This window comes from Bufo bufo, chromosome 1 (assembly GCF_905171765.1).
Source record: "Bufo bufo chromosome 1, aBufBuf1.1, whole genome shotgun sequence".
In the NCBI taxonomy this organism is placed as follows: Eukaryota; Metazoa; Chordata; class Amphibia; order Anura; family Bufonidae; genus Bufo; species Bufo bufo.
The window spans coordinates 353,489,439-353,509,716 of record NC_053389.1 but is presented as its reverse complement, the minus strand read 5'-3'; the positions used below and the strand labels follow the sequence as shown (position 1 = coordinate 353,509,716).

Here is a 20,278-nt window from a genome sequence, read left to right as displayed (position 1 = left end):
GACCCCAAGGTATTTCGTGATGGGCATAGTGAGTTCATAGAAGTTTTTATTTTTTGTCACAAGTTAGTGGAATATCAGACTTTGTAAGAAAAAAAATAAAATAAAATAAAATCATCATTTTCCGCTAACTTGTGACAAAAAATAAAAAGTTCTATGAACTCACTATGCCCATCAGCGAATACCTTAGGGTGTGTACTTTCCGAAATGGGGTCATTTGTGGGGTGTTTGTACTGTCTGGGCATTGTAGAACCTCAGGAAACATGACAGGTGCTCAGAAAGTCAGAGCTGCTTCAAAAAGCGGAAATTCACATTTTTGTACCATAGTTTGTAAACGCTATAACTTTTACCCAAACCATTTTTTTTTTACCCAAACATTTTTTTTTTATCAAAGACATGTAGAACTATAAATTTAGAGCAAAATTTCTATATGGATCTCGTTTTTTTTGCAAAATTTTACAACTGAAAGTGAAAAATGTCATTTTTTTGCAAAAAAATCGTTAAATTTCGATTAATAACAAAAAAAGTAAAAATGTCAGCAGCAATGAAATACCACCAAATGAAAGCTCTATTAGTGAGAAGAAAAGGAGGTAAAATTCATTTGGGTGGTAAGTTGTATGACCGAGCAATAAACGGTGAAAGTAGTGTAGGTCAGAAGTGTAAAAAGTGGCCTGGTCATTAAGGGTGTTTAAGCACTGGGGGCTGAAGTGGTTAAAGAAGCACTCTGGGATTTTTTTCTTTGCCTGAGTAATGCAGGATAGGCTATTATTAAAGGATAAAATAGAGGCTCTTGTGTACCTGTTTTTTTATGTCCAATTTGTGGGTAGTCTGTTATCTTGATTCCTTCTTTCCCTTGGATATAAGAATAAAGGAAGCTGGCTTACATTTAGACCAGCGATGGATGTGCCGGTTGTAATGACCCCTTTTGTTTTTGGTGGCAGACTTTTATTAGAGTTTTTGGTTGAGGGTTTCCTCCTTCCTCATTGATTTCTATGAAATCCACAATCAAATCTGCTTCAACGAAGTAACGTGTCACTTCTTAATTATTTTTCAAATCTGCTACTGAAAAAAAGTCTGCCATTTTGTGTGCACAAGGTGGAGCTTTTTACATTAAAGACCATGGAGAAACTGTTGGGCCCCTTGCAGACGAGCGAGTGTCATGGTGCCAGTCCGCAGCACAGCTCCCAGCCTGACCTTCCAGCACTGATGGGGTCACATAGCATTATATTGATTTATGATGCTATGTAACCCTTATAGTTCTGGAATATATTGGATAACACTGGCAGCATTATTTCAGTGTTATACACCTCTAAGGGTTACATAGTATCATAAATAAATATAATACTGTGTGACCCCGTCAGTGCTGGGAGGTCAGGACGGGAGCTGCGCTGCGTAACAAACGCTCGTCTGCAATGGGCCTTAGAGTTTCTGTCAGCTTTCTGCTGCTGAATCAGTGGAAGATTTTAGCTATGTAAACATACTCTCAGTACTCGTTACAGTTTCTGAGATGAATGGTGAGGGCAAAGACTTCTTCAGTAGTGTGCTGTGTGTGTGTGCAGGAGGGCTTTGATTGGTGTAATTGTGTAGAATGCAAATTGGAAATGTTTTTTTATTGGTAATATAAACTATTTTATTTTCTAGTTTTCCAGCACAAGAAAATAAGTCAAAATCAAATGAAAATCATGGAGCGGTCCATGGTAACTCCTCAGATTCATGTTGAAAGAACCTTAGTGCTTATCAAACCAGATGTTCTTCATAAAGCAGAAGAAATTGAGGAAATAATTCTCCATAGTGGATTTCACATTGTTCAGGTAATATGTAAAATGCACTTATTGTTGATTATGTGCAGTAGCATATTTTTGGCATGGCTCGGCATATAAATGATGCAGGAATTTTGCCTTGCTTGGTTGCAATACGGTATTACTGTTTGCAGAACTGAATGAAGAGTTAGATAACTCACTTGATGTAGATGCTGTTGAAAAACCTGAATTAATCTTCAAGTAAGATACACACGCTGGTGTCCTCTTTAATGTACCTGTATGTCATGAACTGCACTGCATTAAGCCTCCATGAAGTACAGGTTCGTCATGGCTGCAAATTGTCACCATGTCTATGTACATGGTGACAGTGCTTAGATTGCAGCTGTTTCATACTACCAGCGATGTCAGCTAACCGGCCCAGGACTAGTGAGGGCGGTCCCAAGCCGGTGATCACTCTGGCTACTCTGTATCAGAGGATTGAATCGTCAGCTACAGGTCCTTGTGACTGTGCGGATCAAAACCTGTTGAAATGTATATATAAACAGCACCCCTTCGCTTTCAGGATGGCCGGCGGCCCAAAAGCAAACAATGCCAACAATGCCCCATTCAGTGTATTGTACAGCCATCAGACCCACTGGATCTTCAAGAACCAAGTAGGTCTGGGTGCAAAAAGTGTTAAAAATAAATAAATAACTTTTCCTATATCCACACATTTATAATTGCTTAAAAATGAAAAAATAAAATACACTACATACAGTGGATATAAAAAGTCCACACACCCCGTTAAAATGTCAGGTTTCTGTGATGTAAAAAAATGAGACAAAGATAAACCATTTCAGAACTTTTTCCACCTTTAAAGGATAAATGTCACATTTAGACCCTAATTTCAATTTTCATATACAGTGGGATGCGAAAGTTTGGGCAACCTTGTTAATCGTCATGATTTTCCTGTATAAATCGTTGGTTGTTATGATAAAAAATGTCGGTTAAATATATCATATAGGAGACACACACAGTGATATTTGAGAAGTGAAATGACGTTTATTGGATTTACAGAAAGTGTGCTATAATTGTTTAAACAAAATTAGGCAGGTGCATAAATTTGGGCACCACAAAAAAGAAATGAAATCAATATTTAGTAGATCCTCCTTTTGTAGAAATTACAGCCTCTAAACGCTTCCTGTAGGTTCCAATGAGAGTCTGGATTCTGGTTGAAGGTATTTTGGACCATTCCTCTTTACAAAACATCTTTAGTTCATTCAGGTTTGATGGTTTCCGAGCATGGACAGCTCTCTTTAAGTCACACCACAGATTTTCAATTATATTCAGGTCTGGGGACTCAGATGGCCATTCCAGAACGTTGTACTTGTTCCTCTGCATAGATGCCTTAGTGGATTTTGAGCAGTGTTTAGGGTCGTTGTCTTGTTGAAAGATTCAGCCCCGGCGCAGCTTCAGCTTTGTCACTGATTCCTGGACATTGGTCTCCAGAATCTGCTGATACTGAGTGGAATCCATGCGTCCCTCAACTTTGACAAGATTCGCCGTCCCTGCACTGGCCACACAGCCCCACAGCATGATGGAACCACCACCATATTTTACTGTAGGTAGCAGGTGTTTTTCTTGGAATGCTGTGTTCTTTTTCCTCCATGCATAACGCCCCTTGTTATGGCCAAATAACTCAATTTTAGTTTCATCAGTCCACAGCACCTTATTCCAAAATGAAGCTGGCTTGTCCAAATGTGCTTTAGCCCACCTCAAGCGGCACTTTTTGTGCTGTGGGCAGAGAAAAAGCTTCCTCTGCATCACTCTCGCATACAGCATCTCCTTGTGTAAAGTGCGCCGAATGGTTGAACGATGCACAGTGACTCCATCTGCAGCAAGATGATGTTGTAGGTCTTTGGTGCTGGTCTGTGGGTTGACTCTGACTGTTCTCACCATTCGTCGCTTCTGTCTATCCGAGATTTTTCTTGGTCTGCCACTTCGAGCCTTAACTTGAACTGAGCCTGTGGTCTTCCATTTCCTCTATATGTTCCTAACTGTGGGAACAGACAGCTGAAATCTCTGAGACAGCTTTCTGTATCCTTCCCCTAAACCATGATGGTGAACAATCTTTGTCTTCAGGTCATTTGAGAGTTGTTTTGAGACCCCCATGTTGCTACTCTTCAGAGAAAATTAAAAGAGGAGGGAAACTTACAATTGACCCCCTTAAATACTCTTTCTCATATTTGGATTCACCTGTGTATGTAGATCAGGGGTCACTGAGCTTACCAAGGCAATTTGAGTTCCAATAATTAGTTCTAAAGGTTTTGGAATCAATAAAATGACAACAGTGCCCAAATTTATGCACCTGCCTAATTTTGTTTAAACAATTATAGCACACTTTCTGTAAATCCAATAAACTTCATTTCACTTCTCAAATATCACTGTGTGTGTCTCCTATATGATATATTTAACTGACATTTTTTATCGTAACAACCAACGATTTATACAGGAAAATCATGACGATTAACAAGGTTGCCCAAACTTTCGCATCCCACTGTATGTAGTTACTAATAACATGATATTCCAGAAACAGTTACTATTAGACTGACTTACCCCATATTTATTAAGATTCAGCCCTTAGCAACCAGTCTGCATAAAACTGCAATTTCACTATTCAGTTAAGATGGCCGCCACTGCCCTCACCCTGAGGCTAATCCCAACTGCCCTCACTAGCCAGTAACAATAGCCCCCCAAAAGTGTCAGTAACCAGAGCCCTCCCCCCTAAAGGGTTAATCTCCTGCAGCACAAAGGGGTCCTCTTACCACATGTTGCTTTCATTTATACACTGAGCAGATGGCAGATCTCCCTTCCCTGGTCTGCGCTGCTTCCACTCTGCATTCTCCAGCTCTGCTGAGTGAGGGAGCGTCTGCCAAGCGCAGGGACAGGGAGAAGTGCACACAGCCCAGGCACTGTTATCAGCTGCTGGGGCGTCCTCCGTCCTTCAACAGATAGACGGACCATGCCTAGCAACCGTATTTTAAGCACAGGTAAAAGTAGGCAGTACAGGGAACAAAAATGTGGAATTAAGGGGTAATTGAATACACAGTGAAAAGTTGAAATAGGGCCACCAAGGAGATATTAATCACCACAATCCAATACTCCAAAAAAAAATAAAAAATACGAAAAAAGTTATACTTTAATGTGACCTATAAACTGTACCACTGAATTGAAAAACAAACTGAAATCTTTTAGGTGGAGGGAAGAAAACAAAAAAAACGAATGTGGTTGCATAGGTGTGCACACCCTCTTATAACTGGGGATGTAGCTGTGTTCAGAATTAAGCAATCACATTCAAAATCATGTTAAATAGGAGTCAGCATACACCTGCCATCATTTAAAGTGCCTCTGATTAACCCCAAATAAAGTTCAGCTGCTCTAGTTGGTCTTTCCTGAAATTTTCCTAGTCGCATCCCACAGCAAAAGCCATGGTCCACAGAGAGCTTCCAAAGCATCAGAGGGATCTCATTGTTAAAAGGCATCAGTCAGGAGAAGGGTAGAAAATAATTTCCAAGGCATTAGATATACCATGGAACACAGTGAATTTTAGTAGACTTCTCCCATTCCCTATCCGTGGGAGCCGCACTGCCTCCCCAGTGTCCAATAATACACTTCTGAGCTTGGAAAAGAAGTTTGGATGCAATTTCCCGATGTTGTAGGACATCAATTTTATCCATCACCCCCAGTATACATGTCTCGAATTGACTAGGGACTTTAAACTGATGATATTGCTCTATTCTGTCATTGACGTTCCCCCAAAACTCTTGAGTCTTCATACATGTCCAGAGTGTATGAACATTGTCCGCCCCTACCTCTCCACATTTTAAACAACTAAATATTTTTGATTTATAACCCTTCATTAGTATCTTAGGGGAGTAATATAAACGGTATAGTATATTAAATTGAGTAATCCTATGGGAGAAGTTCTTAGAGACCCTATTTTTCTCCTTTATAGCCAATTCACAAAACTCTTCTTGCTGGAGATCCATGTCATCTTTCCATTTGTACATTAATCTATTGGCTGCTTTATTCTTAGTCTTTTGATGCAACAAACCTTCATATATTTTAAAAATTTATTTCCCCCCTGCTGTTATCCTAAAGATGTTCGTTAACAGCAGCGGGAGGGTGTCATTTTGTGTACCTTTTCCTAACGAGGTTGGTAATGCTTGTTTTAATTGTAAATAAAAAAAACTCAGATCTATATTACTCGAACCATACTCATTTTTAAGATCTTCATAATTTATCATATCCCCCTGTCTCCATACCTGTCTCCATGCTGAAAGATGAAGTTCCTCTTCATGTTCAGCTTTCTAGCAGAAACCTGAAGGTTTTGTGCCAATAACTGCATGCCCCAAATGTGCTTTTTTGTTACACTTTGCTATAGCTCCCATAGGGAACTATAACAAGCAGTCATCTGATTGTTTGTCTAATGAACTCCAATGTATTAGCAATGACAATTTTACTATTTCCCACATGCAGGGGCTCCTTAGAAACTAATATGCAGCAGCCTCCTGTCACACAGGAGGAAAAGGACTGCCACACACTACATCCAGCTTCCCCGATCCCTGCCGGGAAGAGGCGGGACACACCAGGAAGCGCGCGCTTCCAGGTTATAGGTCTTCCAGGTGCCATGGTCATATAAATGTCGGTCGCGGATATTAGTGTTGAGTTTTTGCTGTTTAAAACAGCAGACAATCCCTGGCTGTGCCGCAATCCAATCACAGCAGAGAGCGTCCCAGCCAGGGAGAACATAAAAAGCTCACCTTCTCCCTGGGTGTGGCACTCTCCACTGTGATCGCAGTACAGCCAGGGAGAAGAAGACGCCCATTGAGAAACCCTGGCATCTCTTCCTCCCTGCACTGATGATCAGTATTAACATACTGAGCTGGAAAACTACAGGGGGCACAGTGGGGCGTAGGAGCAATATAAAAAAATAATAATAATAATCAGGCAGGGTGGCAGCATCAGCAAGTAAAGGTATTTATCTAGAATAAAAAAAAAAACATGAAAGGTCCTCTTTAACATTCCCCATATGTCTACTTTATGTTGGCATCATTTTGTAAATGTCATTTTATTTTTCTGGGACATTAGAAGGCTTAGAATTTTAGAAGCAATTCTTTACATTTTTAAGAAAATTTCCAAAACCCACTTTTTAAGGACCAGTTCAGGTCTGAAGTAACTTTGTAGGGCTTACATAGTCGAAACCACCCATAAATGATCCCATTTTGGAAACTCAAGTTACTCAAAACTGATTTTACAAACTTTGTCAACCCTTTAGGTATTCCACAAGAATTCAAGGAAAATGGAGATGAAATCTCACTTTTTTGGCAGATTTTCCATTTTAATCCACATCGAGGGTTAACAGCAAAACTCAATATTTATTACTGAGATTCTGCGGTTTACAGAAACACCCCACATGTGGTGGTAAACTGCTGTATGGGTACATGGCAGAGCACAAAAGAAAAGAAGCGCTGTATGGTTTTTGGAAGGCAGATTTTGCTGGACTGGTTTTTAGACACCATGTCAATCCTTTCTAAACAGACTGTAACCCTGTATGTTAATTGCCCAGTCATAGCTAACATCTAGACATGTCTCAGTTATTCCCACTATGTCATAGTCCTCCTCACACATTACTAATTTCAATTCCCCAGTTTTATTAGGCTTCTGGCATTAGTGTACATACAGTTGAGAGGTTTATGTATATTTTTTACTTTCCTTATAAACTGTTCTAGTCCCTCCTTCCATTCCTTCCCCCAGTTCCATTACCTCACCCCAGGTCTCTATCTGCACTATCTGCTCCTCCTATAATGTAATTACCCTCCCCAGTCCCTAGTTTAACCACCTCCTGACCGCCTAACGCAGGGATGCATCCTGCGGGCGGCCGGGTTATTCCTCCTTGAGGCATCGGCGCGTCATCTCGCGAGACGCGAGATTTCCTGTGAACGTGCGCACACAGGAGCGCGCGTTCACAGGATCGCAAGGTAAACAAGTTGATCTACAGCCTGCCAGCGGCGATCATTCGCTGGCAGGCTGTAGATGCGATTTTTTTGTAACCCCAGAAAGGTATATCAGACGCTGTTTTGTTAACAGCGTCTGATATACCTGCTACCTGGTCCTCTGGTGGTCCCTTTTGCTTGGATCGACCACCAGAGGACACAGGCAGCTCTGTAAGTAGCACCAAGCACCACACTACACTACACCCCCCCCCTGTCACTTATTAACCCCTGATCACCCCATATAGACTCCCTGATCACCCCCCTGTCATTGATCACCCCCCTGTAAGGCTCTATTCAGACGTCCGTATGTGTTTTGTGGATCCGCAAAACACGGACACCGGCAATGTGCTTTCCGCGTTTTGCGGATCCGCACAATGCCAGAACTATATAGAAAATGCCTTTTCTTGTCCGCAATTGCAGACAAGAATAGGACATGTTCTATATTTTTGCGGAAAGGAAGTGCGGACCCGGAAGTGCAGATCCACAATTCCGGATCCGAGCGGGACAAAGTCTGTCCCCATAGAAATGAATGGGTCCGCAATTCCGTTCCGCAAAATGCGGAACAGAATTGCGGACGTGTGATAAGGGTCCCTTATCACCGCCAATTAGTTAGCCACTTGTTAGGTAGTTAGCGCCCACCGCAGTCACTGATTAGTCGCTGATTAGCGTCATTGCTGTCGCTAATCAGCACTAGTACTATATAGTATCTGTAAGTGATCAAGACTGATCGCAATCAGATCTATATCAGTACATTAGGGTCACCTTAGGCTCTACAAAAACGCAGTGTTCGCCCGATCAGACCTGACCTTGTGCGCACACTTGCGTTCAGTCCGCCCCACCGCAGTGACAGAAATGTTTTTTTTTCTGATCACTGCAAAAACACCGTAAAATCGCTGCGGCGCTATAAAGATCACTTTTGAGCTTTTTGGATCTTTATTAGCGATCGCAGCTTTTTTTTTTTTTTGCACATTTTTTGGCAGAGATTTTTTCATCCACATTGATCGATGCGAATGAAGAAATCTGTGCCGTTCATTTTTTCTTTCAGCCCAGAGGCTGAACGAAAAAAAAATAATCTCATTACCCGTATGCTCAATATAAGGCCTCATGTACACAACTGTGCTGTTTTTTGCGGTGCCCGTGTTGACTTCCGCAATTTGCGGAACGGAACGGGCGCCGGCAATATAAATGCCTATTCTTTTCCGCAAAGCACGGACAAGAATAGGACATGTTATATTTTTTTAGCGGGGCCGCGGAACGGAGCCACGGATGCGGACAGCACACGGAGTGCTGTCCGCATCTTTTGCGGCCCCATTGAAGTGAATGGGTCCGCATCTGAGCCGCCAAAACGGCGGCTCGGATGCGGACCCAAACAACGGTCGTGTGCATGAGACCTAAGGAGAATGGCAGAAACTCCTAATGCTGGCCATACATGTAATGATTGCGGAGACCCTCAAATGCCAGGGCAGTACAAACACCCCACAAATGACCCCATTTTGGAAAGAAGACACCCCAAGGTATTTGCTGAGGGGCATATTGAGTCCATGAAAGATTGAACTTTTTGTCACAAGTTAGCGGAAAGGGAGACTTTGTGAGAAAAAAACTAAAAAAAATCAATTTCCGCTAACTTGTGCTAAAAAAAAAAAACTTCTATGAACTCGCCATGCCCCTCGCGGAATACCTTGGGGTGTCTTCTTTCCAAAATGGGGTCACATGTGTGGTATTTATGTTTCAAATGCTTTATTGAAAAGTGTTTTCATCATCATAAAAGCATCTTAATACAGTAGATACAAATTCAGTAACAAATGTATTATAGTCATACATTATGTACAGAACTAGTATGGTAATAACAATAACATACGTCAATGGAGAATCCAGTGGCTATTATCCGCTGGGAATTAGCAGGTAACATTCTAATAGGACACATAATTGAACTGACTTTAGATGTCCGCTTTGGAATAACCCCTTATGGCATTATTAGACCCTATAAAGATAAACTACGTTGTACATTGGCGGAGTAGGCAGAGGAGACCCAAGGCTCCCACAACTTCTCAAAAGCTTCAAAGGTATCAGCCCGACATGTGTGGTATTTATACTGCCCTGGCATTTTAGGGGCCCTAAAGCGTGAGAAGAAGTCTGGAATCCAAATGACTAAAAATGCCCTCCTAAAAGGTACTCGTTGGACTTTCGGCCCCTTTGCGCATCTTTGCTGCAAAAAAGTGTCACACATGTGGTATCGCCGTACTCAGAAGAAGTAGTGCAATGTGATTTGGGGTGTATTTTTACATATACCCATGCTGGGTGAGAGAAATATCTCTGTGAATTGACAACTTTGTATAAAAAAAATGGAAAAAGTTGTCATTTACAGAGATATTTCTCTCACCCAGCATGGGTATATGTAAAAATACACCCCAAAACACATTGCCCTACTTCTTCTGAGTACGGCGATACCACATGTGTGACACTTTTTTGCAGCCTAGGTGTGCAAAGGGGCCAAAATTCCAATGAGTACTTTTAGGATTTCACAGGGCATTTTTTACGCATTTGGATTCCAAACTACTTCTCACGCTTTAGGGCCCCTAAAATACCAGGGCAGTATAAATACCCCACAAGTGACCCCATTTTGTAAAGAAGACACTAGGGGTGGGCGATATAGACGATATAGGCGATATGCGATATAAATTTGTGCCACGATATGGATTTTGAGCATATCGCCTATATCGCCGGACCGCGATATGATCGCGCTCTCTGCGCGCACCATCTTCTCCTGAGCCGGCACACTGGGCACAGTGGAGAAGGAGAGAGTCCCTCCCTTCCCACTGTGCGCGGCTGCCGCTGACCACCAATGACAAAAGAGGAGGAGGGGAGGGACTGACAGTAAATCATTGAGTTTTCACGATCTCAGTGAGCGCGTGAAAACTCAAATCCGATGGTATATTCTAACCCCCAGGCGTTCCCATGGTGACAGGGACGCTTGCCTGGGGGTTAGAATATACAGGGCCACGCCGCTGACAGTAGAACATTTAAAAACTAATCAGTAACTTTAACTTTATTAATTGGTGATCTCTTTACTGTATACCTTACTAGGTCTTAGCTCCGGTAACAGCAGGCAGTGCGGGCGGGCGGCGCTCACTCACTGACGTCACGCGCCTGCTCCTCCCACTAGGCGGCGCAGGCGCGTGACGTCAGTGAGTGAGCGCCGCCCCCCGCACTGCCTGCTGTTATCGGAGCTAAGACCTAGTAAGGTATACAGTAAAGAGATCACCAATGAATAAAGTTAAAGTTACTGATTAGTTTTTAAATGTATTCCTGTGAGCGTCGGGGGAGGGGGGGGAATCTGTGGATGGCACCGTTTGGGGGGGGGGGGAAATCTGTGGATGGCACCGTTTAGGGGGGGGGGGGTGTCTGTGGATGGCACCGTTTAGGGGGGGGGATCTGTGGATGGCACCGTTTAGGGGAGGGGGGGGTGTATGTGGATGGCACCGTTTAGGGGGGGGGGGATCTGTGGATGGCACCGTTTAGGGGAGGGGGGGGATCTGTGGATGGCACCGTTTAGGGGAGGGGGGGGATCTGTGGATGGCACCGTTTAGGGGAGGGGGGATCTGGGGATGGCACCGTTTAGGGGAGGGGGGGATCTGTGGATGGCATTGTTTAGGGGAGGGGGGGGGATCTGGGGATGGCACCGTTTAGGGGAGGGGGGGGGATCTGGGGATGGCACCGTTTAGGGGAGGGGAGGATCTGGGGATGGCACCGTTTAGGGGAGGGGGATCAGCTCCCTGCTGCTGTGTGCACAAAGCACAGGGTAGCAGGGAGAGTGTAAAGTCCTATTCACCCTAATAGAGCTCTATTAGGGTGAATATGACAAGGGTTCTACGTTCTAGCCCTTAAGGAGACTAATAGTTATTAAATAAAAAGTAAAAAAAAGTTTAAACACGCCCCCCCAAATATAGAAAACAATATATCGCGATATATATCACATATCGCACATGCTTAAAATTATATCGCAATATAGATTTTAGGCCATATCGCCCACCCCTAGAAGACACCCCAAGGTATTTCGTGAGGGGCATGGCGAGTTCATGTAAAATTTTATTTTTTGTCACAAGTTAGTGGAATATGAGACTTTGTAAGAGAAAAAAATAAAAAATAATCATTTTCCGCTAACTTGTGCCAAAAAAAAAATATTATAGGAACTCGCCATGCTTCTCACGGAATACCTTGGGGTGTCTTCTTTCCACAATGGGGTCACTTGTGGGGTATTCATACTGCCATGGTATTTTAGGGGCCCTAAAGCGTGAGAAGAAGTTTGGAATCCAAATGCGTAAAAAATGCCCAGTGAAATCCTAAAGGTACTCATTGGAATTTGGGCCCCTTTGTGCACCTAGGCTGCAAAAAAGTGTCACACACATGTGGTATCGCCGTACTCAGGAAAAGTCGGGCAATGTGTTTTGGGGTGTATTTTTACATATACCCATACTGTGTGTGAGAAATATCTCTGTAAATGACAACTTTTTAAATTTTTATATACAAAGTTGTCAATTTACAGAGATATTTCTCTCACCCTGCATGGGTATATGTAAAAAGACACCCCAAAACACATTGCCCTACTTCTCCTGAGTATGGCGATACCACATGTGTGACACTTTTTTGCAGCCTAGGTGCGTAAAGTCCGAGTACCTTTTAGGTTTTACAGGGTTGCTCACAATTTAGCCCCGCCCAAAATGCCAGAAAAGTAAACACACCCCATTTTGGAAAGTAGACACCCCAAGGTATTCACTGAGGGGCATAGTGAGTCCGTGGGAGATTTTTTATTTTATTTTTTTGCCAGAAGTTAGCAGAAATGGAAACTTTATTATTATTTTTTTTTTCTCAGAAAGTGTCATTTTCCGCTACCTTGTGATTTTTTTTTTAATCATACATGAACTTACCATGCCCCTCCGCGAATACTTTGGGGTGTCTTCTTTCTAAAATGGGGTTATTTGGGGGGTATTTATACTATCCTGGCATTCTAGGACCTCAAGAAACATGACAGGTGCTCAGAAAGTCAGAGCTGCTTCATAATGCGGAAATTCACATTTTTGTACCATAGTTTGTAAATGCTATAACTTTTGCGCAAACCAATAAATATACACTTATTGGATTTTTTTTTATCAGACATGTAGCACAATAAATTCTGACACAAACTTGTATAGAAATGTAATTATATTTGAACAATTTAACCAGAGAAAGTTAAAAATACACTTTTTTTTTGAAAATTGTGGCCTATTTTGATTAATATCGGAAAAACGAAAAATCTTAGCAGCAATCAAATACCACCAAAAGAAAGCTGTATTTATGAAAAGAAAAGGAGGTAAAATTCATTTGGGTGGTAAGTTGTATGACCGAGCAATAAACCGTGAAAGTAGTGTAGTGCAGAATTGTAGAAAGTGGTCTGGTCATTAAGGGGGTTTAAGCTAGGGGGGCTGAAGTGGTTAAACACTCCTCTAACCTTCTAGCCATCTTGTCCCCCAAAACAGCTGCACCTTCCCCATTGAGGTGCAGCCCATCCCTACGATAGAGCCCATAGCCAACAGAGAAGTTGGCCCAATTCTCCAGGAACCCAAACCCCTCCTTCCTACACCAGCTGTTGAGCCACTTGTTAACCTTCCTAATCTCCCGCTGCCTTTCTTATGTGGCTCATGGTATAGGTAGTATTTTGGAAAACACTACCTTTTAGGTCCTTGCCATAAGCTTTTGAGCTGAATCCCTAAAATAATTTTTAAGTATGCTCCACTTACCTCTAACTTTGTCATTGGTTCCAATATGGACCATGACTGCTGGATCTTCGCCAGCCCCTCCCAGTAACCTATCAACCTGATCCGTGATATATCGAACTCGAGCACCAGGAAGACAACACACCATTCGACGATCCTGGTCTTAGTAACAGATCGCCCTATCTGTACCCCTAAAAAATTAATGGGGTAAAATTTGAAACTTCTACATTAATTTGTGGAGTAGCTAAGAAGTAGCAGGATCAGCAACTCTGGGCCGTGAATATGATGAGGTAACGACTTCTTCTACCACCATAGGGCTATGATGCGCGGGGATTGAAGCAGAGTTTAGTCACTGCTGTCTGAATAGATGTGTCGGAGCTGAACTGTCGGAGTATAAAAACTCGTGTCTGCTCCGCATCATTTAATCTTCAAGCCATTTTTTGTTAGAAAGCCTAGTAGGTATATTATATGTGTGTGTGTATATATACAGTATCTCACAAAAGTTAATACACCCTTCACATTTTTATAATTATTTTATTATATCTTTTCATGGGACAACACTGAATATATGACAATGTGTCAATATTTTGTGTGCCCACTATTATTTTCCAGCACTGCTTTAACTCTTTTGGGCATGGAGTTCACTAGAGCTTCACAGGTTGCCACTGGAATCTTCCTCCATGATGACATCACTGAGCTGGTGGATGTTAGAGACTTTGCGCTCCTCCACCTTCTGTTTGATGATGCCCCACAGATGCTCAATAGGGTTTAGGTCTGGAGATATTCTTGGCGAGTCCAGCACCTTTACCCTCAGTTTTTTTTTTAGCAAGGCAGTGGTCATCTTGGAGGTGTGTTTGGGGTCATTATCATATTAGAGTACTGCCCTTTGGCCCAGTTTCTAAAGGGAGGGGATCATGCTCTGTTTCAGTATGTCACAGTATATGTTGGCATTCATGGTTCCCGCAATTAATTGGCATTCTCTACAGCCAGCAGCACTCATGCAGCCCCAAACCATGACACTCCCATTACCATGCTTGACTGTAGGCAAGACACACTTGTCTTTGTACTCCTTACCTGGTTGCCGCCACACCCGCTTGACACCATCTGAACCAGATAAGTTTATCTTTGTCTCATCATATCACAGAAAAACGTTCCAGTAGTCTGCTTGTCTTCAGTAAACTGTTTGCGGGCTTTCATGTTTAGAAGAGGCTTCCTTCTGGGTCAATATCCATGCAGACCAATTTGATGCAGTGTGTGACGTTTGGTCGGAGCACTGACAGGCTGAACCCCCACCCCTTTAACCTCTTCAGCAATGTTGGCAGCACTTGTACATCTGTTTTGAAAAGACAACCTCTGTATGTGACCCTGAATAAGTGCATTCAACTTCTTTGGTCGACCATGGCAACAATTCTTTCTTTCAGATCTTCAGACAGGTCTTTGCCATGAGGTGCCATGTTGAACTTCCAGTGACCTGTATGAGAGAGTGTGAGAGCAATAACAACATATTTAATACACCTGCACCCCGTTCACACCTGAGACCTTGTGACACTAACTAGTCAAATGACACCGGGGAGGAAAAAATGGCTAATTGCGCGCAATTTTGTTGGCAGCAGTGTAGACATTAATGACTCTGTGTTGTTATTTTGAGGGCACCCCAAATTTACAGTCATACAAGCTGTACACTGACTACTTTACATTGCATCAGTGTCATATCTTAAGTGTTGTCCCAGGGAAAGATATAATAAAATATTAACATAAATATGAGGGGTGTACTTACTTTTCTGAGATACTGTGTATGTATATGTATATATACAGTCCTGATCAAAAGTTTAAGACCACTTGAAAAATGGCAAAAAAAATCATATTTAGCATGGCTTGATCTTAACAAGATTCCAAGTAGAGCTTCAACATGCAACAAGAATAAATGGGAGTGAGACAAAACATTTTTTGAGCATTCAATTTAATGAAAACAACGAATAAACTGAAACAGGCTGTTTTTCAGCTGATCAAAAGTTTAGAACTACACCTCCAAAAAAAAACTAACCCCCCCCCCCCAAAACAGAAATCCAACTTCCAAACATGAACTGGGTAATGAGTACCTCCGCCGTTATTGTTTATCACTTCCAAAATTCGTTTCGGCATGCTTGATGCAAGCGTTTCCATGAGGTGAGTGGGAACATTTCTCCAAGTGGTGAAGACGGCCGAACGAAGGCCATCTACTGTCTGGAACTGTTGTCCATTTTTGTAAACGTCCCTTGCCATCCATCCCCAAAGGTTCTTAATTGGATTTAGATCAGGGGAACACGCAGGATGGGCCAAAAGAGTGATGTTATTCTCCTGGAAGAAGTCCCTTGTCCTGCGGGCATAGTGTACTGTAGCGTTGTCCTGTTGAAAAACCCAGTCGTTACCACACAGACGAGGGCCCTCAGTCATGAGGAATGCTCTCTGCAACATCTGGACATAGCCAGTGGCCGTTTGACGCCCCTGCACTTCCTGAAGCTCCATTGTTCCACTGAAGGAAAAAGCACCCCAGACCATTATGGCGCCCCCTCCACTGTGGTGCGTAGAAAACATCTCAGGTGGGATCTGCTTGTCATGCCAGTAACGTTGAAACCAATCAGGACCATCAAGGTTAAATTTTTTCTCATCAGAGAATAAATCTTTCTTCCACCTTTGAATGTTCCATGTTTGGTGCTTTCTTGCAAAGTCCAAACGAGCAGTTCTGTGGCGTTCAAGGAGACGAGGTCTTTGAAGACAATTTTTGTTTTTGAAGCCCTTCAGTCTCAGATGCCGTCTGATGGTTATGGGGCTGCAGTCAGCACCAGTAAGGGCCTTAATTTGGGTCGAGGATCGTCCAGTGTCTTGACAGACAGTCAATTGGATCCTCTGGCTCAGTGCAGATGAATTTTTTTTGGGTCTTCCACTTGACTTTTTTGTTCCATAACCCTCAGGATCATTTAAGAAATTCCAAATGACTGTCTTACTGCGTCCCACCTCAGCAGCGATGGCGCGCTGTGAGAGACCCTGCTTATGCAGTTCAACAACCCGACCACGTTCAAAAAGGGAGAGTTTTTTTGCCTTTTCCATCACAACATGTGACTACCTGACAGAAAATGACAATGAATCCACATCTTTGCACAGATTTGGCCTTTTAAAGGCATGTGGTCCTAAAATTTGGATCAGCTGAAAAACAGCCTGTTTCAGTTTAGTCGTTATTTTCAATTAATTGAATGCTCAAAAAATGTTTTGTCTCACTCTGATTTCTTCTTGTTGCATGTTGAAGATCAACTCTATGCGACGGAGATATGTTGCACTGCATGAGGCAAATGGTGGCCACACCAGATACTGACTAGTTTTTTTGCCCCCCATCCTCCCCCACTAAGGCTAAATTGTGCACATTTCAGAGTGTACTTTTATTGTGGACAGTCTAAGGCTCACCTGTGCAATATTCATGCTGTCTAATCGGCACCTTGATATGCCACACCTGTGAGGTGGGATGGATTATCTCGGCAAAGGAGAAGTGCTCACTAACACAGATTTTGACAGATTTGGGAACAATATTTGAGAGTAATGGGTCTTTTGTGTGTGTAGAAAATGTTTCAGATCTTTGAGTTCAGCTCATGCAAAATGGGAGCAAAACCAAAAGTGTTGCGTTTATATTTTCGTTCAGTGTGTGTGTGTGTGTGTGTGTGTATGTGTGTATATGTATATATATATTATTCACACACACACACACCACTCAGAAAAAGTTAGGGATATTTGGCTTTCTGGTGAAATGTGCGTGTAAAAGTGTAAGAAGTTCACGCCACAGTGATATTGTATCATGAAAGTAGAGCAAATAGAAGCATGCAATGGTGATTTCCTCATCTCAAACAATTTATTGAAACAAAAGTCAACAACGGTGGTTGGTTATACTCCCCATAAAATGTCAATGTCTCAATAACTTGTCATGTGACTTTGAGCATCAATTACAGCTTCACAACGACGTCTCATACTGTTCAAAAGGCGACTTATTGTCTGCTGATGCATGGCATCCCATTTTTCTTGGTGACTCAGCTGATCCCATAGGTTTTCAATGGGGTTCAGGTTTGGAGAAAGTGCAGCCCACTACATTTGAGGTGACCAAGACTCCAGAAGCCATTCCCTATTGATGCGACCTTGATTAGCTGGTGCATTGTTGTCCACGAAGATGAAATTAGGCCTGTGTTGTTCATGTAGAGGCACAATGACTGGATCAATAATGTTATTTAAGTAGTATGGGCTTATCACTGTACCATTCACAAAGTGTAGAGTAGTTCTGTATTGACTGGACACACCTGCCCACACTGTAAAAACACCACCACCACCAAAGGCTCATCTGGGGATAACAGTGGCTGATGCATAGCGCTCTCCTTGACGCCTCCAACATTGTTAGCGGCCATCATTTCTGCTCAGTGTAAATCAACTTTCAGCAGTGAACTGCAATGAGACCCACTGGTCCCTCGTCCAGCATAGATGCTCTCTGGCCCATGCAAGACAATGATGCCTGTGCCTGGTGGTGTGGTCAGGTTGTCTAGCACACAGACCAATTGGGTGCCTCTCACCTCCCTTAAATGTGCCTGGAGTTGTGTGGCATTCATCATCCAGTTGCACAGGGCATTGTTCACAATGAAGCGGTCATTATTGTGGGATGTGGCTAAGGCTACTTTCACACCTGCGTTTAGGTCGGATCCGTCTGGTATGTGCCCAGACGGATCCGCACCTATAATGCAAACGCTTAGATCCGTTCAGAACGGATCCGTTTGCATTACCATGAACAAAAAAAAAAAAAAAATTTTTTTTTGTTCATGATAATGCAAACGGATCCGTTTTGACTTTACATTGAAAGTCAATGGGAGACGGATCCGTTTGAAAATTGAGCCATACTGTGTCAACTTCAAACGGATCCGTCCCCATTGACTTACATTGTAATTCTGGACGGATCCGTTTGCCTCCGCACGGCCAGGCGGACACCTGAACGCTGCCAAACTGATGCATTCTGAGTGGATCCGCATCCATTCAGAATGCATTAGGGCTGGACGGATCCGTTCGGGGCCACTTGTGAGAGCCTTCAAACGGAACTCACAAGCGGAGCCCCGAACGCTAGTGTGAAAGTAGCCTAAAGGACATCCACTTTTATGCCTTTCTGTGACTGTTCCAGTCTCTCTGTATCTCTGTTGCAACCTGCTGATGACACTCTGTGATACTCTAAGCTCAGTGGCCACTTCCGTCTGAGAACATCCTGCTTGAAGCCTCACAATGACAAAGTACTATTGATCAATTGTTAGGTGTTGTCTTGGTCTCTTGATGTCAAAATGTGAACAGCATGTTGAGAAGGACTGTTTAAATACCAATTCTAATTGAAACAGGAAATTCATTGGGCGATTCATGGATCAAAAACCTGTTGTGAATTCTGCCGTTAAGCTCCTTGTTAGAGAACAGCAAGTTGTGCAAAAAGCACTGAACAGTTGGACATGTGCATTCAAAAGTTTAGAGAAGGTAATATTAATGTCACCTGTACAGATTAGAGTACATTTTAGGTTCATCCTGAAATTTCACCCACAAGCCAAATATACCAAACTTTTTGTGACTCTATATGCAGTGGCGTACTAAAGGGGGGAAGGGGGGGAGGCGCGTGGGGGCGGTCTGCCCGGGGTTCCGGCTCTAAGGGGTGCCAGAAGCAATGAGTGCTTCCATCAATACAGATGGAAGTGCTCATTGCTGGAGAGCTGGGAGCTGTGGTTCTGTCACTCACCGCTCAGCTCCCAGCGCTCCTCCTCTCCTTCAGGCAGTGGCGTCGCCAGGGGGGGGCCACGGCCCCCCCTACATCATGCTGTGCCCCCCCAACTAAAATGCCCCCCACAAGTGAGCCGCCGCAGTCGGGCACAGGACAGGGAGATGAGCGCTTCCATTGCACTCATCTCCATAGTCATCTGCCGGCCTGTGCTGCGGCGGTGCAGGGAAGGGAGAGGCGTGTCCCTTCCCCTTCCTCTGATAGGCTGCAGGCACTAGGCCGGCAGCCTATCAGAGGCCGGGCCAGGCGGTGCGATGACGTCATCGCGCCGCCTTGCCATACAGCGCGGGACACAGGCCGGAAGAGGTCTGCATCGCATCGCTGACATGGAGGTAAGTATGAGTTTTTTTTTGTTTTTTTTTTACAACAGTGTAACTGGCACATTGGGGGGCATGGCTTATTACTGGCACATTGGGGGGCATGGCTTATTAATGGCACATTGGGGGGCATGGCTTATTAATGGCACATTGGGGGGCATGGCTTATTAATGGCACATTGGGGGGCATGGCTTATTAATGGCACATTGGGGGGCATGGCTTATTAATGGCACATTGGGGGGCATGGCTTATTACTGGCACATTGGGGGGCATGGCTTATTACTGGCACATTGGGGGGCATGGCTTATTACTGGCACATTGGGGGGCATGGCTTATTAATGGCACATTGGGGGGGCATGGCTTATTAATGGCACATTGGGGGGCATGGCTTATTACTGGCACATTGGGGGGCATGGCTTATTACTGGCACATTGGGGGGCATGGCTTATTAATGGCACATTGGGGGGCATGGCTTATTAATGGCACATTGGGGGGCATGGCTTATTAATGGCACATTGGGGGGCATGGCTTATTACTGGCACATTGGGGGGCATGGCTTATTAATGGCACATTGGGGGGCATGGCTTATTAATGGCACATTGGGGGG

The 20,278-nt window shown here is 43.4% G+C and overlaps 1 protein-coding gene across 1 annotated transcript in view; it reads left to right on the top strand.

Moving 5' to 3' along the window:
- NME5 (NME/NM23 family member 5) overlaps positions 1-20,278 on the top strand; it is a 119,689-nt gene that overhangs the window by 15,160 nt on the left and 84,251 nt on the right. The window contains exon 2 of the mRNA XM_040415671.1: positions 1,639-1,808. Coding sequence (XP_040271605.1) covers positions 1,671-1,808 — 138 coding nt within the window. The 5' untranslated portion in view covers positions 1,639-1,670. The remainder of the gene's footprint in view (positions 1-1,638; positions 1,809-20,278) is intronic.